The following is a 25,445-nucleotide window of genomic DNA, read 5'->3' on the forward strand; positions in this document are numbered from 1 at the left end:
TGCTCTGAAACAGAACTACAGTCTATCTGCTCTTTCTGTATTTTTGTGACACCTAAATTATTTCAAATGCCACTAGACGTGGCTATTAATTGAAGGCAAATGTTTTCAACAAGTGGAAAGCAATGCAAGAAGCTTTTTAGCCTTGATCACAGATGAATGTAAAGCTTTCTCGCCAACATTTGTCTGAAGACGTTTTAACCTTTTTAGGTCTGAGGTGTTTTCTGGGCCTTGGAGATGTTTTGACATGTCCTGACATTTGAGCTTATTTCAGTTACTTAAAACATTTCCATGGCTAAAGTCTGATTACACTGTATTCAGCACAAACTACAATCATATGTGAGTATCATGTATGTAAACGTTTGTATTTTTGAGAGAACTTTCTATTTTTTTCTTTGTATTTTTGAGTTTGTCTGCTTAGTGAAAAATATTTGTAACCACTGAAATACATTTACATTTAACCATTTAGGAGACGCTTATCCAAAGCGACTTACAAATGAGGAGGACAATAGAATCAATCAAACAAACAATAGGGCAACAATATGCAAGTGCTGTGACTAGTCCCAGTTAGTCTAGCACAGTACACGTGTGTGTGTATATATATATATAGCATTCACAAAACTTTTGAGAACTGGATCTTGTAGCCTAGTTTTTTCACTACACAATGATATGAAAATCATCCTGCCCACTTATTCACATAAAACAAGACCCTCCCCTAATGGGCCTATCAAGGTGGATGTGGCCGTGACTAAAAGAATGCGAGGAGATTAAAAGAATATTTTTATATATATATATATATATATATATATATATATATATATATATATATATATATATATATATATATATATATATATATATGTGCCTTTGTGCATTCGACCTTCATTATGTATATTTAGATTATTTTCTTTTGTAAAAAAAAAAATATATATATATATATATATATATATAATTATTTTTTTTTTTTTTTTTTTTTACAAAAGAAAATAATCAAAATATACATAATGAAGGCCAAATGCACAAAGGCACAGCTTTTTTTTAAAGACAAGTATTCTCTGAGTTTCGGTTCATTTTTGTGACAGAGACAACAGAAAGTGCACCCTGTTTGTTTTCCTTATTTTACAGTACTTTTATTTTCGAATATTACGGCTTTTGGACATACTCTTTTGCTGTGCTGTTTTTTGTACAATATTAGTTGTTTTAATGCTTTTGCAAAAGTCAGTGCACTATTTCATGCTTTTTCTTTCCCATATTGCAGAACTGTGACTTTAAATCTCTTTATGTGAGTATACTGTTTGTGGGTATGTTGAAAGAAGTCTCTTATGCTCACCAAGGCCGCATTTATTTGATCAAAAATACAGTAAAAACGGTAATTTTGTGGATCATTTTTCCAATCTAAAATAACTGTTTTCTATTTTAATATATTTTGAAATGTAATTTATTCCTATGTGCCGTGATTATGTTGTTTAGTTAGTTCCTGTCGTTTATGTATTAGTTCTCGTTAGTTTCTCTGGTTACCTTGTCTATAAATACTTCCTGTTTGGTTCAATTTGATGTCAATCATCGTTAATGTTAGTGGTGTTTTCTCCTGGGTATCTCCAGAGGGCTGAATTTTCAGCAGCCAGTACTCCAGTTTTCAGTGTCACATGATCCTTCTGAATCATTCTAATGTTTCAAAAACATAAAAAAAACTTTGACTGATTGTGAATCAGTATATCACTTTATATATACAGCTGTGCGATAATATGGTTTACATCTTGTGATGATACAAACTATCTCTGAGCAGAGATTTGCTATAGTGAAGTATAGAAACACCTAGGTATAGTGATATCAAATGATAAACCTGTCAGTCATCCATGTTCACAGCTTTTTATCTGTGTGTGCATCTGTCCTGAACATCTCTCTACACACCACAGACTGAGAGAGGGCCCGTTAGAATCGAGACATAATAAAATACCTTCAGATGTTTTCTGATTTGTAAAGAATGTCTACAGCGTGTTGAGACCAAAGCTGCTAGAAAATGAAAGCATATGAACATTGGATTTATTTTCCCCTGGTATCAGTACTAAATATAGCTTTGTGTTTTTACAAGATTCAGTGCTAACCCATCGAATGCTTTGAAGACGAAGTGAGTGGCAACTTGCAAGACAGAGAGTGCAGTGAATTCACTGCTAGTTTTGGTTCACATTTAGTCCAGCCACTTAATATGGACAACACATGTGCCTCTTTCTCTCACTCTCACTTCTTTCTTCTTCTTACTTTGTCTCCGCCTCTCTATGACTATTTTTCTCACTTCTTATCACTCTCTCTCTGTCATCTCCTTCATCGCTCTCATTAGTTTCTCCATATCTGTCTACATTCATTTCTCATTGTTAGTCCTACTGTATGTGCTTCCTCTCTTTCATCTGATGTTCTCCTCGTCTCACATCCATGTTTTTTGTTGTTAAGTCTTTTTCCAGAACGTATTCAACCAAGTTCTACTTACAATACATCGGCACCATATCTGTTATCATGGGCTCTCTATTTGGGAGGGGCAAGAAAAAAAAAGTATTTTTGTACCTGCATCAGCAAATTTTTCGCTTAAATTTTAGGCAAACAAGTTTATAATCTGCTTGTTACTGTACTTGTTTATTTACTAATTTACTTAATTTTATTATGACAGTAAATGACACTCTAGAAATGTGACTCATTGTCTATCATTTTGCGAGCAACTATTGATATAGAAAAATGCCACATCACAATATTGAAAATATTTCCATTTTAAACCATGAAGGCGAGCCAGTGGATATCACACAAGTTAATATCAAGTTCATCTTTAAAGGGGGGGTGAAACACTCAGTTTCAGTCAATCTCATGTTAATCTTGAGTACCTATAAAGTAGTACTGCATCCTTCATATCTCCAAAAAGTCTTTAGTTTTATTATATTTATAAAAGAAAGATAGGCCGTACCGAGTCTTTCCGGAAAAAAACGAGCGGCTGGAGGCGTGCTGTGTGGGCGGAGCTAAAGAATCACGAGCGCTGTTCACTGTTTACTTGCTGTGCTTACGCGCCAATAGCTAACACCACACAGACATTTGAAGCAGTTTTACTCACCGCCTGCGGTTCCAACGCACGACCGTGAACCTTTATCGTTGGGACTGCTCCATCCTTAAGCATTAGACGATCTGCAAATCCGGCAAATACTTCCCTAAAGCCGAGCACAGCGCTTTGATGGGCGTACTGCTTTCGCTCTCTCGCTCTGGTCTACGGGTGCGCGCGCGCCCTTCCGGGAGAAGTGCACTTAGGACCCGTATAAGGAAATTCCGCCCCATCTGACGTCACACATGCCCATACTCGAAAAAAACTTTCCGAAACTTGTGACAAACCGGAAGGAGTATTTTGGCCACAGAAATACTCCTTCAAACGTACAACTTTATTTTTGAAACTTTGTCCATGTTTAGCATGGGAATCCAACTCTTTAACAGTGTAAAAAACTCAGTATGCATGAAATAGCATTTCACCCCCCCTTTAAACGCACTAATAGTTTAATAACACTGGTAAATACAGATATATTTAAATACATGACAAGTTTCAATAGAATGAAATTATATAAAAGTATATTTTTGCTTACCAAAAATTCTTGTCAGGACATTCAGCAGTACATTTTAACCAAATTGTAAAGACACTAGAAGTAATTATGCATATAAATTGCATATAAAGAAGTCCTACTTAAATGAGTAAAAAAAGCACTTTAAAGGTGAACTAAGTAACTTTTTTACCTTAACCGAACAGCTTCGGAGTCATTGGAATGGTTATATGACATTTTTCGGGTTGAATGGTGGTCGTCTCGCACCCCCCGAGCGCCTGTGAGTGGAAAAACCACACTTGCAACTATGGGCCGCCGGGCCGCCGGCCTCAGCGTCAGGAAGTATTGTGTGATATCAGGTCTCGCAATGTAATGTTTTGACGACAGTGTTGTCAAATATCTATTCCGAAGCTGTAGGGGGAGCTCTATAGAGAAACCCGCGAGCAAAAAGCGAGAAAACAGCGAAGAAATCGGCAAAGCTGCATAGTTCTGCTTTAAAGGCTGGGTAGGTGATGCAGAATTTTTTTTTGTCATGTTGGTTGAAAGTCTCTTCACATCCTGATAGCAATAATTAAGTGAAGTGGTCTAAGTGTATTTAAATGTATATATATCGTCTGCGTAAGGAGTAGGACCATATAACATTCGTCCAATCATTGATTTTCGGTTCGAATGCGAAATGAATTGGCAGCAGTCAGGTGGTACAGGTCAGTGCTCTTTAAGTTGTTTTTTGTTCATTATTATTGTAATGTTATGTGCTTTGAGACATAAGGTAGTTTAATGGCGTCTCTTGTGGCGCTTTTGTTTGCTTCCTGCTGTACACGTTCATGTGTTTTGAAGGAGGTGTGGCTTTAGAGATGCTCTGAAGGGAGGGTGGGATCTTATGCTTTCAAAGCTAGCTCGCTATTGCTAGACTCTCTGAAATTGCCTACCCTACCTTTAAAGTTCAACTAATTGCATTTAACATAAATTTAAACTATTACACATTTTCAGTTAATTATAAATAGCAGGCACTTGCTGAAAACATTGCATTCAGTTTGAACTTAAGTACTGTATATTCTTGTAAAGTATATTATTACTCTTTTTAAATTTATGCTAAAGTGAACTTTTTCACAAGGGACTACTCTGATATAGAGCATAGAATAGATTTGTGAATTGGGACACACTTTGTGTCTAGTAAACGAGGGTGCTAGGCAGGCCTCATCACTGCATCTTATCTTTTGCTCATTTTATGAAAAAGAAACAGAACTGTTTGTTCAATTTCCAGGAGATTGGACTTAAGTGTCACATTTCAAAGGTCTGTTGCACGAGCTGCATTACAGCAGCTTACATGCCACTTTGGGACCTACTTCATTGAGCACACGGCCAGCCTTGGAAAGAAAAGCTTCTCTTTGTTTGAATTCATAAGAGCTGCTCCATAAAAAAGGAGGAGAAAAACGAGGCATGTGTTTCTGGTGTTTTCTCTTGGGGAAAGCTGATCTTAGATCTGTGGTTTTGACCTAAACAAACAGCAGTCTCTAAAGAAGCCATCATTTGTTGATTAAAGATGATTAATAGTGTAGTATTTTTGCTGGATCTCCTGCTTTATTTATATTTATTTATCTGTTACTCACCCTTCTGTTATTTCATTCCAGCCGATAAAGGACATGCCGTGAATGATATCAAAACCACAGTTGTCTCCGAAAGATGTATCTGTTAAGGAGTCTGGCACAACAAATGCCACATGTTTAGTTTGTTGTACTCACTGCGTAGGCAACCTCTTGAGGAGCGACGAGCCTAAAACACTGTGTGTGTGTGTGTGTGTGTGTGTGTGTGTGTATATAGCAACTGTCAAAACAGAGCTTTTTTTTTTTTTAAAGGCCAATCCGTTATCATCTCCTACATTTCAGAGCTTGTTTTCTTTTAATTGCTAACTTAGGTCATTGTCTATGGTTTCAGGCAGCAGCACAGCAGTAGTCTGTATCAAAGGATCTCTCCCCACCCCTGTTTATAGTCACAATACCAGACACTTATACACAACATGTGCTCAACAAAATAAGACTTGAAGGGATGATGGGGTGGGTGAAATGGGTCGAAAAAAGGGGTTCATGGAGAAATTAGGATATTGATGCAAAAAAATACAAGAATTAAGGTCCTTGCACACTGAGTCCAAAATTTTCATATGTGTTTTTTCGTATTCGTGATTCGGTGGCTCTGAATTGTCAAAACACCATTAAAAATGCTTGCTACGGATGCAAAAAACGCAGAAAATCGAACCCAATCCAAATTTATTTATGATGGACGAAAGTTTCGGAGGCAGTGTGTAAGCGTGATTGACAAAACATGAGGTTGTATTTGTTTTTTAACGTGTGAAAATTTCGGACGTGTGCAAGGACCTTTTACTGTATGTGATGCAAAAGTAGGGTTATGATTGAGCACCTAATGTAATTTCTGCACATGTGTTTGTGTGTGAACAGGGGGCTAATCAGACTACCACAGTGATGGTTTTGTGCTCTTTGAGAGACTTTAACCTGGTCCAGGAGATGTGTCAGCTGGCTATCAGAGATGTGGGGGGACTGGAGGTTCTCATCAACCTGCTTGACACAGATGAGACCAGATGTAAAGTAAGTGCATCCAGACTCAGTTAATTAGGTCAGAAGTCACTATTTGACTCTGAGAAAGGTTTTATTTTTTTTATCATTTATTTCATTCATTTTTAATATACACTACTGTTCAAAAGTGCGGGGATGGTAAGATTTGTTTTTTTAAATTTGATTAAAAATATAGTAAAAAGAGTAATATTGTGAAATATATTAAAATAACTGTTGTAGAAATTAAAAATAAATGTACTGTCCTGACTAAGACATTTTACATAAAAGATGTTTACATATAGTTCACCAGACAAAATAAAAGTTGGATTTATAATTATCGTTACCTGGATGATCCATGGCTGGTTTTCTTTTTTTTCTGATGGTTGTTCATGAGTCCCTTGTTTGTCCTGAGCAGTTAAACTGCCCAATGTTCTTCAGAAAAATCCTCCAGATCCTGCAAATTCTTTGGTTTTCCAGCATATTTTGCATATTTGAACCCTTTCTAGCAGTGACAGTATGATTTTGAGAATCATCTTTTCACACTGAGGACAACTGAGGGACTCATACGACAACTATTACAAAAGGTGATAACATTCACTGATGCTTCAGAAGGAAACAAAATGCATGAAAAGTGTTGAACAGGATGAAGATGTGTACATTTTTCTGATTTTGTCTAACGATCATATTGTTTTCATTTAGTACTGCCCTTCAGAAGTTACAGAAGATACTTATGTTTCCCTGAAGACAAAATAAGTAAAATTCAAAAAGTATACACCCCCTGGTTGTAAATGCATCGTGTTACATTCTGGAGCATCACAGAATGTAATTTATTCCTGTGATGGCAAAGCTGAATTTTCCAGTCTACAGTGTCTAATGATTCTTTAAAAATCATACTAATATGCTGATCCAGTTGATTTGTTGATCCTGTAACATTTCTTAGTTGTTCTGCCTAATATTTTTGTGGAAATATTCTCTGATGAATAGAAAGTTCAAAAGAAAATAATTTATTTGAAATATAAATCTTTTATAATGTTATTAATGTCTTTACTGTCACTTATATTCTGTTTAATGCATCCTCGCTGAATATAAGTATATTTTTTTTTAAGTTCTAACCCCAACGTTTTGAACGATGGTGTATTTACATATTATTTTTCTTTTACTTTTATACTTTAGCATTAATATTAGTATCACAATGAATAGTTGTTGTTCCCTGCCACTTCCTAATATGCACACATGATAATACAATATACTAAGACACTGTGAGTGATTCTGACATTTATATATTGTCAAAATTACCATAATTATAAAATGATAACTCTTTTAACAAAGTATTTAATTGTTAAATGTAACATGCATCAGGGTAACACTTACTATTATAAAAAAAAGCATATCAAACAGAAATGTGTTGAGGCCACTGCCATCTTTGTTAAAGAGAAGTTGGAGCTTTCAAAACTCAATTTCAATAATTTCTGCATGACGCAACATTAGGTATATGAAGCAGTTATTCTTATAATGGATACTTTACTCTCCCTTGCGGTTAGATTGGTTCTCTGAAGATCTTGAAGGAGATCAGTTGTAACTCCCAGATTCGGCGGACCATCGCTGATTTGGGCGGTTTGCAGACCATGGTGTCTATCCTGGACTCCCCTGACAAAGAGCTGAAGAGCCTTGCTGCAGAGACCATCGCCAACGTGGCGAAGTTCAGACGGGCCCGCAGGACAGTCCGACAGCATGGTGGCATCAAGAAACTGGTGAGAAACATGAAGTCTGTGCTTATGCGTTTGTCAAAACAGGTTGCCCTTGATTAAGAACTCACACAAGGAAAAGAGACAAACGGAAGGAGAATGTTGAGGGACAAGCAATAGAACATGTGTATACCAGCCTCTATTTCTCCACTCACTCTTTCTTTCAGTCTGTTTCTCCCAATCATTTTCAATGCCAGCATCAAAGGGAGCACATTGCAGGTAAAAACAGATTGAATGTCGTTCTCCCCCTCATCCTGGCATGTGTGTTTATTGACAGAGTGACGCTCTGTATGATTAGGGCTCACGTGTTACTCTGCTCTGTATATTTACTCGGGGCCAGACTCGGACGTTCTCTATGTAGCTATCATAGATTAGTTACATTTAAAGTCCCAGACCACCTCTGAACAGCACGCGCCTGTAATGCTGTGTTAAAGTGGCCTTTCTGACTTGACAGCAGGGAAACATGAAATTTACTCTTTGAAGGATGTGGTCATTTGTAGATTTTGGTGTGACATAGTCTGAATTTTCAAGCCCTCTTAAGTAACAGCCAATCTTTGGCTGATGATGAATGTTTAGATGAATGTTGGCAGCTTCAGGGCAGGATATTGTATTCCACATCCTGCACTGAAGATGTCATAAAATACACCATGACCCCACTAATAACACATTCCTACTCATTTTCACATGCCACGACTCTTCTACCTTAACGGGAGTGAAATTAAAACAGTATAAAGCATCATAAGGAATAGAAATGTAATGTTAGCATGATATCATGTGATGCAGAGTGACAAATCTATTGTATTGTTTCAAAGTTCAAGCATGGGAAAGTGCTTTAAAATGAGACACAAAACTGAAGTTGTTTCTTGCAGGTGGATTTGTTGGATTGCGTGCCTGATGGTGTGTCTCTGAGTAAGGAGCAGGAGAGGGATGTGGAGGTGGCGCGCTGTGGGGCTCTGGCTCTCTGGAGCTGCAGCAAGAGCACCTGGAACAAGGAAGCCATCCGCCGGGCCGGGGGTATCCCTCTGCTCGCTCGGCTGCTCAAATCACCGCAGAAGAACGTGCTCATCCCTGTGGTGGGAACATTGCAGGAGTGTGCTTCTGAGGTTTGCTCAAAGTGTTCAAATCAGTTTTAGAATATGAGCTATGTTTTGAATGCCCTATTGGTATTACAAAAAAAGTTTGTGTGCTGCACCAAAACCAGGGGCCGGATTCATGAAAATCTTCTCAAGAAAATTCTCAAGATAAACTTTTTAAGAAGTTCGTTCGAATGTTCCTAAGAAGTTCTCAGATATTTTCTTAAGAACATCTAAAAAAAATTCTTGAAGGGATAGTTCGCTCAAAAATGATATTTAACCCATGATTTACTCACCCTCAAGCCGTTCGAGATGTATATTTCAATCTTTTTTCAGACGAACACATTTTCAGTTATTTTAGAAAATGTCTTAGATCTTTCAGTGGTTATAATGTGAGGTTATGGGGTCCACCTCGTTCAAGTCCTAAAATGTGCATGCATCCTTCACAAAAGTAATCCATCCGGCTCCAGGGGGATAAACGAAGGCCTTCTGACGGTTTTGTCGTAAAAATATACATATTTAAAACTTTATAAATGAAAATAACTGGCTTCCGGTAGCGGTCGACGCGCTTCACGGAGATGGATGCTGGCGTATGACGTAGGACGTAGCGTAGGAAGCGTCGTGACGTAAAACGAACGTAGAGTTTTGTTTTGCTTTGCTCTCTGGCTGCGCTGTCACGTTCATTCTACGTCACGATGCTTCCTACGCTACGTCCTACGTCATACACCAGCATCCATCTCCGTGAACACGTGTCGACCGCTACCGGAAGCCAGTTATTTTCGTTTATAAAGTTTTAAATATGTATATTATTACGACAAAACCGCACGGATTACCCTCAGAAGGCCTTTGTTTATCCCCCTGGAGCCGGATGGATTACTTTTGTGAAGGATGCATGCACATTTTGGGACTTGAACGAGGTGGACCCCATTGCTTCACATTATAACCACTGAAAGATCTAAGATATTTTCTAAAATAACTGAAAATGTGTTCGTCTGAAAAAAGATTGACATATGCATCTCGAACGGCTTGAGGGTGAGTAAATCATGGGTTAAATATCATTTTTGGGCAAACTATCCCTTTAAGAAGAAAATGAATGGCTTCATGGTGTTTTGTGATCGAAAGGCAGGTATTGCTGAAGACTCGCTGAATGAAAAACACCTCTAAGCCTGTCTTTTTGCGCTTTCTGCAGATTACCAGATATCACAATAAGCATGCAAACTATTTTGTACAACTGCCTTGACGGGAGTTAATCACTCAGCGTCATGTTTTTAATGCGATGTGCCAAGTTAAAATGGTTATTTTAATAGGGCCTGTCTCAAGATGCAGTGGTCTTTCCCATTCATTTGCCGTCTTTCTTAAGCTCTCTCTAGAGTGAATACTGTAGATCACCATTTCCACAAAAATATTAAGCGTTAACTTATATTAATATTAACTGTTTTCAACATTGGTAATAAGAAATTAATAATATTAAAAATATATAATAAGAAATGAGCACAAAATCAGAATATTAGATTATTTCTGAAGGCTCGTGTGACACTGAAGACTGAAAATTCAGCTTTGCCATCACAGGAATAAATTACATTTTAAAATATATTAAATTAGAAAACAGTAATTTTAATTGTAATAATATTTCACAATATTACTGTTTATGCTTGTAGCTATCAAATAAATAAAGCCTTGGTGTGGTAAAAAAAGACCTTTGAATGGTAGTGTAATTTTGAATTTCAAATTTATTATTGAAATTCATGGCACTGTAAATACTACTAAATACAATAAAGTATATTTACATTTACAAAAGTTTTATGAAACATAATGCAAGCTACAACTGCTACATATAAAGCCACTATATAAGGACACTCAGTGCAAAGTATGGCTGAAAATAATATACTGTTCATGAAACTTTACTTTTGACTGGAAGATTGTTTTCTATTAAAGGACCAGCTTGAAGATGTGAATGACTGTGATGCCAGAAGCAAGAAACCTTAAGATGAAATAAGCGCTTTGTCGCTGCACGCAGTGTTGTTTGGCTAGGCAGAGTGGTTTTTACAGTAGGTGTTCAGCGTAGAAAGACATTCTGCATATTTGTATTGGCAGAAGAGCTACAGAATTGCTATACAGACTGAGGGCATGATTGAGGATCTGGTGAAGAACCTCAGCTGTGACAACCAGGAGCTCCAAATGCACTGTGCCAGCGCTATCTTTAAGGTACGGCCCTACACACTCAACTACACTTTTCTTTGGCAATGGATAAAAGGGGTGAGTTTGAGGTAAAAATTAAATGGCGTACTAATTTAGTCCTGGCTTTGACTGTCACAATACAGTGCACATCTCGATACTACTTAAAGCTTTTTATGAGTGTGTGGCTTCATTCCTGTTTTAGTGTGCAGAAGATAAACATACCCGTGATCTGGTGCGGCAGTACGGCGGACTGAAGCCACTGGTCATGTTGCTCAACCAAGCTGCAAACAAGCAGTTACTAGCCGCCACAACTGGAGCCATCTGGAAATGTTCCATCAGCATGGAAAATGTAGCTAAGTATGTGCATGTAACTACAGATCCTCTGCAAAAAGATATATTTAATTTTTCAAAGAAATTATGACAGTTATGAACAACCGTCCTCTCAGAACAACCATAATTACGTATTATGAGTGGAAGAAATATTTTAAGCAGTATATTAATTAGTTTAAAGGGGGCATAACACACACAGTTTCTGCCAATCTCATGTTAATCTTGAGTACCTACAGAGTAGTGTTGCATCCTTTCATTTCTCAGAAGAGTCTTTATTTTTATCAGATTTATAAAAGACAGATACGCCGTACCGATTCTTTCCGAAAACAACCGAGGTCCTGGAGGCGTGCCGTGAGCGGAGCTAAGAGTCATGCACAATACATCATCGCATTATCCCTGGAAAACTTTTAAATCACTATATGTTCGTCTTGTTTATTATATGCACTTACGCGCAAATTGCCAACAAAACAGACATTTGATGTTACATATCGTCTGCAATTCCGACTCATGACCGGGATCTTTTATACCTGGGACTGCTCCATCTTTCAGTTTTAAACGATCTGCAAATCCATCGTCGATCTTGTCCTTGTTTATAAAACTTTTTTTGTCACCGAAATGCCGGGGAACAAACAAACACACTTCTTTGGTGACGTTGATTTCGTGGCCTAAAAACAAAATGACAGCCCTGCCAACGGCGTCCGTAACCTGAACGAAGCACGTTGATGGGCGCGCGCTCTCGCTCTTGCAGGAGAAGTGCCTGTTCAAGGAATTCCACCCTTTATGATGTCATACAGGGCCATACTCGAAAAAATTTCCAAAACTTATACGAATCCTGAAGTAGTGTATTTGGCACAGAAATACTCCGTCATACGTCCAATTAATTTTTTTAAACTTTGGCCATGTTTAGCATGAGAATACAACTCTTTAACAGTGTAAATAAGTCAGAATGCATGAAATAGCAGTAGACATCCCCTTTAATAACAAAATTTATCACAGACACACATACATTTTCTGTTTAGCATTTCTCATTAATTTCATAAGGTTTATGAGTTTTATCTTGCAGATTGCAGATTTAAAGAAAGGTTGTTTTGAAAAAAATATTACTAAGATTTTGTTCATTTTTAAATAATATTCCATTCCTAAAAATCTACATTTCTCATTGCTCAGTCAACTAGACCTCCTGATCTCAATGTGGCATATGAATCTTTAGACTAGGAGGTGTCAAGTCAATATGAGATGCGTAATTGGCTCCAGATTTGATCAAATCGTGTACCACAAAGGGGTCTGGTTGGGAGAAGGACAGAGGATGTGCAATCAAAGCCTTCATTTTTATGAGATGTCTCATTTGTTCACTTCTAACATTCAGATTTTCCATGGCTCAGAGCTGTCACCATTGTGCATCCGAGTCTGCTCTGAATGTGGCTACAGAAGTGATTATTTGAAGAGAGAGCAAAAGTTTTTATAAACTCTGTCAATGAGCTCTGATCTTTTATGATGACTTTATGCTGAAGGAATGCAAATTGTTCTTTCACCCATACCGCTAACAAAAGATGAAGTAAAGTGTTGATTTTATAGACGCCCGTGATGTGTTAGTCGAGGCCGTTGCTCCATTAGTGCGGCTAGTGGGATCTGGAAGATGTGGAATGCTTCTCTGAAACAGTCGTGCTGTAATAATCAGGAGTGTAAGCTGAAAGACTCTTAAATCGTTTGTCATGTAAAGCACGCTGGCCTTTATTCCAACGTCACTTAGCTCAGCGAAGATGATGACCGTCCTGGAGGCTTTCCTGGTGTAATTTTTCTGGCGGCTGATGTCTTTTAAGCCAGTCAGTTTCCCCCATAAATACGAAAAACCTTGGAATCTTCATCTGGCTTGCCCGTTCTGTCACACAAGCACTCTCATATAAAAGTGATTTACACATTTACTTTGCTTTGCAGTATGCGTTTGGGGACTCAAAAATGCATTATTTAATTCCACCATTACCTGTCTATAAATTATCAGGTGTTATTTTCACAAGTTTGAGGCCAAGGAGCTGATAAATTTACATTTTTAGTTTATGATAAGAGTTTTTTTTATGGGATTGTTATAGACTAGGATCTGTAGAAGGATCTACTGTCTGGCTCCACACCAGTCGCAATAGAATAGTATTGAAAGAGGAATTCAGAGGGAGGCTTGCGTCTGAAAGGGCCCAGTAGCAGAAAGGCCACTCTCTCTCCACCTCATAAGTCAAAACTGACAAAAGCTCATCCTACGTTTACATCAGGCTTAGTTTGCTGAAACTAGAGGCAGGTGCCCCATGCCACATTCAATTCGCTTAATGCCCCATTAGCCAAATAAGTGTCCTCTAAGAAAAGTAATGCTCTGTAAAAACATTTAGTTGTCAAGATTGGGGCCGCGGTAATACCGCTGAAGAAGCCTCATTGAAATGTATGCTTAAAAGAGATTAAACAAGCAAGTAAACAAAGTTAGTGAACACTACTGATGTATAAAGGCTCATTCACACAATGTTTTTTGAATGTTTTTCCCACAAAACAAAATGTTTCCACTTTTATTTTTCTTACTCTTTTTATAGTAATTTACATAGCATTAGCATTATTTGGTCTTAAAAATCCCGATATGTGTGTCTGTATATCAGGTCTGTGTGGTCGGTGCAAATATATGTGTTTTATGTTTGAATTCGGTTATGAAGAATAATAGATTAGAGGTGCTTTTTCTTTGCCTTGCTGAGGTGAGGACAAAATCAACTCTGGTGAAAAGTGGTGGGGACATGTCCCACCAGCAAATTACGCCTATGTATTATAGTCTGTATTGTGCTCTGTTCACTTGCACAGGTGGCTGGTTGAAAGTTGTAGATGCCAGCTGTATAGAAAATCACTGTGTTTCTGGCAGAATATTTAATGCATACTTTTATTACAATGTTTTTTTTTTTTGTACAACATATAAAGCATCAAGGTCAAACGCAGCATTTGGAATAAAACAACCAACCATTTGTGAAAATGAAATCTGTCAAAGTAGGGGAGCGCTAGGTCAGTGAGCACTTACCAGGGAATGTTTTCTCGATCAATCTGGTCTTGGTGTGCCATTTCAGAAACAATCCCAGCCTGGCGTTTTAAGACAAAAATCATTTTAGAATGTATTTTACAGTGGTAATAATTTTGAGGTGCTTTTCCTCCTTATTTTTCTCCACTGAAAGCACACAAGCTGAGAGTCCTGGTGTTGCCAGCAGCAGGACAGCATGTCTTTGTGTGGCTGATGAGAGGGCTGGCCGTGCGAGTCCAGCCGAGAGAGGGGTTCAGGGCTGGGTTGAAGGGGCTTTTAGAAGGTGGCCGTGCCTGAACAGAATGTGAGACCTCCACAAATATGCTGGGAAAGGCATATGTTAGCCATTTAGCTGATTAATGATGCATAAAATTAAAATGGTTATATTATAACAAGAAAAATGTTAGAATGATTATAATCATAACCTTAATATAATTATACACAAAGGGGATTCACTGGAATTTTTACTCATATAGAGCTTTAATTGCAAAATCACAGTAATCTATTATCTTTCAGATAAGAATGCACTAAAGACTTAATTATGCAGTAATTTCTAGTGATAAATATTAATCTGAAATTGCACACAAAAAAAGAGGGTCAAAATCATTGACCGGAACTGTGATGTTTAATTAATGCTATCCCATGGTTTGCTTTGACCATGTCAGAATCTATTTCGTGCACACAAAAATAGATAAACTATGACAGGTCAGCTGTAACTAAAAATGATGCTAGAGTAGCAATGAATAAAACAATTTCGGCTAAAATATCGAGAGGCAGCTCATTGCTGAATAACTTCACTACGATAATTTATCACCTGAGGACAAAACACACCCTGACAGCACACAAGTTCAAATACCCAAATTTAATTAACAAAACTTTATTTTTACTTGGTTTCCATGTTTCATTAAAAAATGTATTTTGGTGCATCACTACTAATTTCCCTTATCTTCCACTTTGCTAGTGCCATCAAGCTGTTCTTCAGTAGCTTCATTTTGAAATGATCGACCCTTTGCATAGCTCATCCCCTTGATTGCTGATGTTAACTCAGAAAAGCTTTACTGAACATCTCATAGGCATGAACTGGAGATTTTAATGAACTGTGCAATTTTTATGTAAAAATGTAAATGTCCTCATAATGTGGTTAAAATGGTTTGGTAAAATTAGTCTTACAAGGGCTGGAATAAAGTGACATTGCAAAACTTTTTTATCTGATGTTTTTCTTTAAAAAAAATCTTAAATCTCGCAGTAATGTGGTTGAAAACTGTAGACACTAAAAAACTTATAAAATGAAAAGAGAAAAGCCTAATTTGAAACTGATAACAACAAAAAATTGCATAAATAAATAAAATGTTATATGATATATATTTTCAAAAACACGTTTTACTCTAAAACTGCAAGAAAATCAAAGCCATAAATCAAAACAATTTGTGTTCCAAATTTGAGCTTGATATCTCGAAAAATTTGCTTTCAGTAAGATTTTGTTTGGCTGCAGTACCAAAAGTTTTCATTAATTTCCAATGAGGTCATTTTTGACCGTGAGGAGCACAAGTGTGACTTTTTTTCAGGACCATTTAACCTTTTCGAATAATGTCTATGAATTTTTTTGTTGTTGTGTGTGTTCACATAGCAAGTGCCAAAACCTTTACCAAGTTTCGTACCATTCCGATGAAGTAAAAAATTCTACAAAAACAAAAAGTAAATTTTTTCCTACCAAAGAGCACCAGAGGGTTAAGGTGGGGCTTATAGCAAAGGGTCAGTTGTTTTGGGTTTTACTCTTCACTTACAGATCTAAAAATTCTTCTGTCCAGTCTTTCCTCAGCCACCCACATTAAATATCCTTTGTCTGTGATTTTTTTTCTTTTTCTTTTTCTACAACTATAACAATGTGCTTTGCAAAGATAGTTCTGTACTATTAATCAAAGAGTCAATGGGAGCATTTAGGATGCTGTTAGGAGCTCTAAAACAGTGCATGCTCACTCTTTAACCTTTGTTTTGTGGTAGCGACTGACCGGTGCTGTTTTATGTTGTTTCTCTTGGCACGGTTATTTGGCAGGTTGGTGTTGGCTTTACAAAAATAGACAACAACCACAGTCCATTTATCAGAGGTAACATGTAATTACTCCACAACTTTAATGTAGCATACTGATAACATTTCTCTGATGGCATCTCTGTTTTACATGCTATGTTTGAGCATAGGCCTGGCCTTATTTCTGACTTTTTTTCTTTTCTTTTTTTAAAGCTGAGCTAATTTTGCCAGTTATTCTTTAAATTTACTTGCGAGAAAATGTTGGTTGACTTTGACCAGAGCCAAATGACCTTGAACACTCTTTCCAATGGCCATCAGGGCTGCTTAGCCAGAAACCGTAACTGTGAATAAAAACAGCCGTATAGCTTAACCGTACATCAGAGATTAGTTGAGGCTCCCTGTGACCACATTATATGCCTTTTAAATGTTTACTGTAGTTTACCACTACTTTGCAAACAAGGCCAGAATCGCACCAAAAGCTCTTGTTTTCTTGCTCCAAACCAGAAAATGTGGTCATCGAGCATAAATGCATATTGCGAGCAGCGTGGGAAATGTTGAGGCAATACAACATCACCGGATTTATTCTCCTCCCTGATATCCACAACCCTTACAAATACTTCCTGTTGCTATTTATGATTTTGAGTCTTCATGTTTTTACAATCCATTACATGATGGGAAAAAAATGCTTCATCTAATAACAAACAACCCATTTCATGTTTTTGTGTCAAATGAAGAAAGGTCCTTGAGAGCAATATTGACACAACTTGTTTTTTTTTTCTTTCTTGGATTTACCATTATCCCGTTATCAGATACCACATTTTAAACAACAATTTAAGCACACGGGATAAAGCTCACTATTCATTACAAAACGTAATTCAAAAGCTGCAATTTTATGGTTTAGAGATTACAAGCAAGTGTGTTCACACAAGAAATGTGCTCAAATTTAAAATGCTCATTTTGTGGAAGCAACAGGAAATACTATTTTTCTTGCAGATAACCAATTGATGCCTTTGTATATTGAGTCCTTGTATTTGTTTTTGATTGGAAGCACTCTGGAAATTATAAATGCACCATTTTCTTGGGCTTGAATACGAGTAATAATTTCTTGCTCACTCTCTCTCCCAGGTTTCAGGAGTATAAGGCACTGGAGATTCTGGTACTTCTGCTCAAAGACCAACCAGAAGAGGTACTCGTTAATGTAGTGGGGGCTCTGGGAGAATGTGCCCAAATATCGGAGAATCTTGCCACCATCCGCAAGAGCAGTGGTATCAAGCCTTTGGTCGACCTACTCACTGGTACCAACCAGGCCCTACTAGTCAACGTCACAAGGGCCGTGGGAGCCTGTGCCACTGACCCTGAGAACATGACGTAAGTCTTACCTTAAATTTATTGATTGTATCTTTACAACACTCTTAAATATGTCCTTTGCAAGTCAAATAATAATGCTCTGTACAGTATAACTATAACAGATTTTCCCTGTGTCCATATCAGACTGTTTTCACTGATTGCGCGTTACCTAATTAACCTGGATCCAAAACAGTTGTCCTGAAACAATCCAACAGCTGACAATATTCAGTGTCCAACCTTGGCCCTGTAATCCCTTTCACTGTTGCCATTGGCTTGGTTTAGGATGACAAGGCATTGTTCTTGTTCTCTGTGAAAGATTCCATGTTCACCGCTTCTGCAGCGGATCCAACAGGCCCAGGGTTGTGCAGTTTGTCCAGGCTCCATGCTCCACACATGCAGGGCGAGAGCCCTTAGCCCTGGTGCTGTAATTACAGGGCCTGAAGATCTGTGTTTACTCTACCTGCTGTGAGACTCATAGCTGTGGCTGGGGTGGAGGCCTTTTATTGTCTCAGTGCGGTCAGTTTGTATAAGCTGAAAAGCACTTCTGACAACGGCCATTTGGACTTGCTAAACAGAAACAGGCAGGAGAGCATAAGCACAGATGAGTATACAGAATGTCTTTTTCAACTTTTCACTCTGTGCACTTGACTGTACTGTATTGAGTGTCATGCAATAAAAATACTGTGTACTGTGAAATAATAGCAAGAAACACATTTCTATTGAGTTTCTCTCTCAGGCTTCATCCAACAAAAACAAACATACAATGTAGTTCAATTGGCTAACAAATGAGTGTATGAACCAGCTCTTTTTTTGTGAATCAAAAAACATAGTGGGCCCTATTTTAACGATCTGAAACGCAAGTGTCAAGCGCAAAGTGCAAGAAACTTTGTGGGCGGGTCTAGGGCGCTGTTGCTATTTTCCCGGCGGGATAAATGACTCTTGCGCCTGGCACAAATCTAAAAGGGGTTGGTCTGAAGTAGCTTCATTATTCATAGGTGTGGTTTGGGCGTAACGTGAAATAAACCAATCAGAGAGTCATCTCACATTCCCTTTAAGAGCAGGCACGCTTGTTCTAAGGCGGATTCCTATTATAACGGCGGATTTGCCAGGCGTGCGCCGGCAGCGGTTCACAGCCGAGGAGACTGACGTTCTCGTCTGGGCCGTAAAACACAGAGAAGTGACGTTGGGGATGGAGAAACCCACCCAAATTAACTTCGGTTAAAAAGGCGTATGATAATTTGGGTAAATGTGTAAGGTAGATGTATGCTTTTATAATAAACTATCTATCTATCTATCTATCTATCTATCTATCTATCTATCTATCTATCTATCGTGGTAATGTATGATTTGCAAAAATGAAAACTGCTTCTGTGTAGATGAGAGAATCAAAGTGCGCGTTGCGCACACGCTACATTGATTATGGCCAAGCATGCGCCCTTAAAATAGCATATGAATAACATGCGCAACGCGCCACTGACTTTAAACTATTTTTTCCTGGTTAGTGGCGTAATTGTTTTCTAAACCTGCAAAATAGCATGAGGGAACGTTTGCGCCAGAACACGCCTCCTCTTTGCGCTGAACCGCCCCCGGGAGCGCAAGTGTATTTCTTAGTTAACCGACGTGCGTCTCTGGAGGGAAAAGTCCGCTGTGCGCGGGTGCAAAATAGGAATGATACATGCGTCGGTGTACAAAGTCAATTGCGCTGGGTGCAAGATAGGGCCCAGTGTATGTATAGTCTCTCTAGAGAGAGAATTTCTTTCATATATAAGCAAAATGGACATTATAAATGAAATGCACCCAAAGGAATCTTAATTTAATTAAATCTGAATTGAATTGAATCAGGAATCATATAGAGGTGGCATATGGTTAACAGACAGAAAAACAAGTATCATTGACTTAAAGGTGCCTTAGAATGGATTATTTTATTATTTTATAATGTTTCCTGGGGTGCCCTTATAATGTTAGTATGTTTATTAGATCAAAATTTGTTATAATTTAGAAATAAAAGGCATATTTCCTAGCCTGATTTCATACCCTGATCTGGACACTCTGTTTGAAGGGGCGTGTCTGCTGTGAGACTTCAGTGTAAACGCCCACTGCTGTAATTGGCTGACATGCTTGCATATGAAATATCTGGCATTACATGTAGAGCTATCTGGAAAACATTTACTATTACAGCGATTATACGTTTTTACTATTACAGCTATCGGGATTAACGAATCATGATAAGTTTTTTAAGTATTTAGATCTATTCCAGCACTGAGCAGATGACAGCCTGTCGATCGCGTGAATGAAGATCTTATCACTGCAACGCGATTTACTGATGCATAAACAGTGTTGAACGACTTTGAGAGAAAGATTATCTGTCTGGACTTGAACAATTACACATCAAAAATTCACATAACCCACTGGTTCTCCAGAGGCTCAGATGAAGGAGCTAAAAAAATATTTTTGTGTTCATAGTTACATCCAAACACTGAGCAACTGCCATGCTTCGTTCGCTCGTCTGCAAGCCACGATGTCTCTCGAGGAAAAAACAATATCGCGCTGGATCTAGATAACACAGTGTAAATTATCGTTAATAAAATCACTACTTACCGCTTGCGGGAATATAACGTTAGTTGAAATTGCCCCCTTCGTCCGTTTGAGACGCCGAGAGATATTGATATTGTTCCAGGTTAGAAAAACAGTCCGCGGTGAAATGGGCAGAGCAACTAACAACTTCGAATTAAACTGTAGCGGTATCCGATTATAGATAGATTATAGATAGATCTGCCATTTTCTCTATGATCCTCGCTTGTTTCTTCACCTGCAGAACTTCCGATGATTCGGCTGTGCAGTTTCGCCTGGCACTGAGCATGGGCTGGCTTATGCAAATTTTTAGAGGCGTACATATTAATGATCCCAACTGTTGCGTCACAGTTGGTGTTATGTGGAGATTCGCCTGTTTTTCACGGGTGTTTTTCAAAAACGAGATTTAAATAAGAAAGAGAAAACTATGGTGTTTGAGACTCACTGTATGTGATGTCCATGTACTGAACTCTTGTTATTTAACTATGCCAAGATAAATTCAATTTCACATTCTAGGGCACCTTTAAACATATGCAAAGCACAAAACTGCCATGTAATTCACACATTCACAGAGATTTGAGTATTGGCCTTTTTGTATATTTGGCACATCTGACTTTCATTGCTTTTACAAGACTGTTATAGACTGTAGTCCCCTTCTTAATTAAGGCTGGACACAAATGAAGAGCGTTTTGTTCCCCTTCTCTTCAGCACCCAAGCTCACACAGCCTTTGTCTGAAAGATTAATACGTTTATGGAAGTGAGCAAGCACAGTGGTGTAGTAAAAGTCCACAAAGCTTGTTTTTGAAGAAAGTCCATTCATTTCATTTCATTTCATTTCATTTAACTATTTGAGTGACCAAGAACTTCAGTGCTGAAGATCTATGTAACAGCTCTCAAAGAACATATTTTCTCATGGAATCTATATTTAGGATTCATCTTTTTGTTCCCATTTCCTTGTAGTTTTAAACAAAGTCTTTTTTTAATGTGCTTTAATTCCTTTGTTCCATGTTGATGGTTATTTTTAGAATGAAGCAGAGTAGTCTGCAAAGCAATTAGCATAGCTCATATTTGATAATTGTTTTCTTTAGTAGAACAGCATATTCAGGCCTGTTTCTGAAATCAAGACCAGAACAAAGAATACATGATGGTCTGCCCTCTACATGGTATATAATTATCTGTAAATCTCAAAATCATTGGTGGGAAAACAAACATTACCTTTTCAAAATGATTTATTGAAATATTTGATCTTTATTAATCTATTAATTCCAACAGAATTTTCCATTGTTGTCAGAAACATGAATTTGGTGCACATATCCCAAACTATGAACTTCCACTGCTTCACCAGCCTTGGAACTGATTTCTAAGTACATCCTACTGCTGTAGTGTTGAGTGCGTCTTACCTGTCCAAGTGCAGGATTATGTCCTGTTCCTGAAGGATTTAGTGGCCTCTCAGGATAGCATGGGCTCTCCCTGTTATCATGCCTCTCAAACTGATTTATTATGAGGATAGGGTTGGGGGTTACGCTTGGTGTTGAGATGGCTCTGACCAGTGCTTGGCCCAACCTCCGTTCACTGGTGCCTCCCTTTGCGGCGTGGTTTAGCAATTATGACAGCATTGAATGTCGGCCTTGTCGCTGGATGCACACATGGGAAACAGGTTACATGTTATTTATACCTGACAAACGGACCGCACTGAAGAGTCATTTTCCCGTGCTTCCCAGAGCCTGACTGCATCCTTTAGTAGAATCATATCCGCAGCATGAAATACAGCCTGTTCTTAAGTAAACCTCACTCAGAAGCAGTGAAATATAGAAAGACTTGTCTCTGAGAAAGTTTGACTTGGAAAAAATACCTTTTTTTTCTGGGTTTTTTCCTCCGAGTCACAGACAGGAACAGAGTTAAACGTCACGCTCTGTGCGAGTGTGTGTGTGTTTGTCCAAGGTTGGCTATAAATATCTGCACGGACCTCCTAAAACCATTGTACGGGTCAGCTTTCGGCCAGGCTGATGTGAACATGTTTGAATGGAGTTGTTGGAAGGTGAGCAGGGGGTACCAGCGTAAGGAACTGAGCAGGTAGGATGTGATGGGAAAGCCATGCTGAGCAGCTTTCTGATCTGCTACTGGAATGTTTTCATCATCCCACCAGGAGGGAGTCTACTGCAGGAGCCAAACTGAACCCTGGGAAAACAGACATATAAACATGTTGGAGAATAAATGCATTAGCTTACACTGTACACTGCGTTGTAGACTATGTAATTGGGGGTGATAAATCAGTTTGTTGTATGCTTGGTGTGACATCTCTCGCAGTATCCAGAAGTGACCAGTTGTTATTCTTCTCTCTTAGGATCATCGATCGTCTTGATGGCGTACGACTTCTTTGGTCTTTGCTGAAGAACCCCAATCCAGAAGTTCAGGCCAGTGCTGCCTGGGCCATCTGCCCCTGCATTGAAAATGCAAAGGTACATTTATGTCCAGTATCAACACAGGTTAATGTTATCCCGTTCATCTCCACCCGCAGTGTTTTACTAAACATACTGTAGGAGAGAAACCTCATGTTATAGGCTGCTGCTGTTGTTGATAGTAGCATAGTGTTGTTTGGTGATGCCAAGTGTGTATCGTGCTATACCAGGCAATGGGAGAATCAGTACTTGTATGGACGAAAAAGCAGAAAAGGTCAGAAACAGAAGACCGAAACACTGATAATGACAAAAAAATTCTACAAGGTGGAAAGATTTGATGATGCAGAAAATCCTGTGTAGTGATGCCCAAGTTGCTTCGTGCTACATTTTTGTCCATTGTTGGACATTTAAGGGAATTCATTAGTGTGTAGACCACTCTTTATAACTCACTAGAAGCATTGTAATTTAGATAAAACTTAGAGACAACATCGATAGATGGCAGTGCAAAATGTAATGCCATTGTGGTATTGATACTTAAAGAACACGAAGAACAAGAGATGCAAACAAAGCAGTCGGTCTCATCTATATATAGATTAAATCTCATAGCTGGCACAGAGCAAGTCTGCTTTTCTGAGCCTCTTATGTAACGCATTAACACAAATGCGTCATTGTTCCTGTAGATTATCCGCACAGTTACAAATAAAAGAGCAATGTTTGTATAATGTATGTTTATTTTTTGTCTAAACAGTTTTCTGCTTCTGAATTTCGTATTTTGTCTTTCTCCTTGCTGTGATGTGCGGCTAAAACAATGCATGTTCACTTCATGTATTGCAATGGTTCAGAGGAGAGTTAGGGTTGGTGGCAGGACTATGTGAAATTATGTACCCATCCACGCTGGGAACCTGATCAGCCACACAGCAGCAGTTATTTAGATAAAGCCCCATGTGGATTGAGTTAGCAGCTGCAGGGCCAGATTTATGAAAATCATGCTTGAAGAACCACATCTGGGGGCTTCAAAATCCCTACCAGCACTCACAGCTGGTACTTACTATGAATCCTCTAGTGATTATGTGCTACTGTATGATTGTGCTTTGTTCCTTTACTGGCAGATGATGTTCAGCATGTAGCATGTAATGCTGTCTGCTTTAATGAGGACTGTGCTTAATTAGCCCAAAGAATCAAAGTGTGGCCACATTAGCTATTTTGGCAAAAAAATTCTGTCAAAAAAGTTTTTGTTTATTGTCAGTAGTGTAGTGGTGTATAAAGCACAGCTCACAAAGAAATCACAATTTTTGTTGGTTAACACGGCAGATCCATGTGACTAACTTGATCCCATTGCGAAATCTGTGTGGAAAAACATTTCACTCTTCTACAAAATTCTAGATCCTGTGGATTCCTAATGATATGACTGTCAATTTTGTCAAATGCTAACATTACTATGTTTACCATTTGCATCTCTGCAGTCTTAGCTCTTCCTTGTACACCCAATACAGACTACTGCCATCTGCTGGTATGGAGAGTTATTTTTCCATATTCTCCACCAAGCAGGTGCAAAACATTCGTGAGAATTGGCCGTTGTAGTATTTACGGTATGTTCAGGGTCAACAAGACAGGTGATGTGGCAACACAATCGGCTTTCTGTGACACTAGTTCTTTTATGTTCATGTAACATCTGCCTAATGCATACATTTTAAAATGTTATACCTCTCTCACTTCCCTTAATACTATAATGTTTTTTGAGTGCAGTTCCCTCAATTTTATCTCTCATTTTCACACTCTTTTCCTCTCCCTCTTTCAGCTTGGCTTACATTGGTTTTTGTACTATGTTTGTGTTTCATCCGTTCTCTCTCTTTCTCCCTCGCTCTTCCTCTCTCTCTGCATGTCTTACTTCGTGCTGTGTTTGCTGATGTGGAACTTAGTTGGGGATGTTTTTGTGGGCCCTGGGTTGAAAGGGTTCCTCAGTGACCCTCCGCAGCTGGTGGCTCTGCCATACTTCCTCTTCTGCTCCCGCTTTTCTCTCTCTCTCTCTCTCTCTCTCTCTCTCTCTCTCTATTTCCCAGTGTTCATTAGTATTCCTATACTGCCATTTCCTGTGAGACACGCTGCAGATTCTCCCTCTCCTCCTGATCTTTGCCCAGACACACTAAACACAGAGCTCATCCTTTGGCAAGACTTTAGAGGCTCCTCTCTGATGCTGCTGTCTTCACTGCACTCTGCACGCTTGACCTGCGCTGGGTCTCAGCTTCTCTTTCTGGGTGTGCAGGGTGGAAGGCTGCTTTTTACTGTGCTGTGTGCAAGGGTTTATTAGGGTTAAGCTGTGTTGTGAAATACAGGGTTATAGAGGGGTAGATTTATTTTTCTCAGGAGAACCCCTGAGGACTGCACTTTAGACTTTGTTCTCTAGGTTTGAAGGATCCGATTCACACTGAGGTGAACTCAAGACATGGTTGTGTCTTGTTGTACATGACCAGAACAGAAGCAGCAACCTGTGGTACTCCATAATCATTCCACAATACAAGAAAGGCTTGCTTACTGATACTGAATGTTTGGCTTCATCTGATACCAAAACCACAATGATGTGCTTCTGTACCATCAATAAAGATATCACT

The 25,445-nt window shown here is 38.5% G+C and overlaps 1 protein-coding gene across 1 annotated transcript in view; it reads left to right on the forward strand.

Annotated features, from left to right (window-relative positions):
- odad2 (outer dynein arm docking complex subunit 2) overlaps positions 1-25,445 on the forward strand; it is a gene marked incomplete at its 5' end in the record, with an annotated part of 60,725 nt that overhangs the window by 26,429 nt on the left and 8,851 nt on the right. Inside the window, 7 exons of the mRNA XM_081392733.1 lie at positions 6,017-6,163; positions 7,672-7,881; positions 8,745-8,978; positions 11,043-11,153; positions 11,329-11,483; positions 17,645-17,887; positions 22,782-22,896. Of these exons, the coding sequence (XP_081248859.1) occupies positions 6,017-6,163; positions 7,672-7,881; positions 8,745-8,978; positions 11,043-11,153; positions 11,329-11,483; positions 17,645-17,887; positions 22,782-22,896 (1,215 nt within the window). The remainder of the gene's footprint in view (positions 1-6,016; positions 6,164-7,671; positions 7,882-8,744; positions 8,979-11,042; positions 11,154-11,328; positions 11,484-17,644; positions 17,888-22,781; positions 22,897-25,445) is intronic.

The sequence above is a fragment of the Scardinius erythrophthalmus genome, assembly GCF_964197995.2.
Source record: "Scardinius erythrophthalmus genome assembly, chromosome: 18".
Classification (NCBI taxonomy): Eukaryota; Metazoa; Chordata; class Actinopteri; order Cypriniformes; family Leuciscidae; genus Scardinius; species Scardinius erythrophthalmus.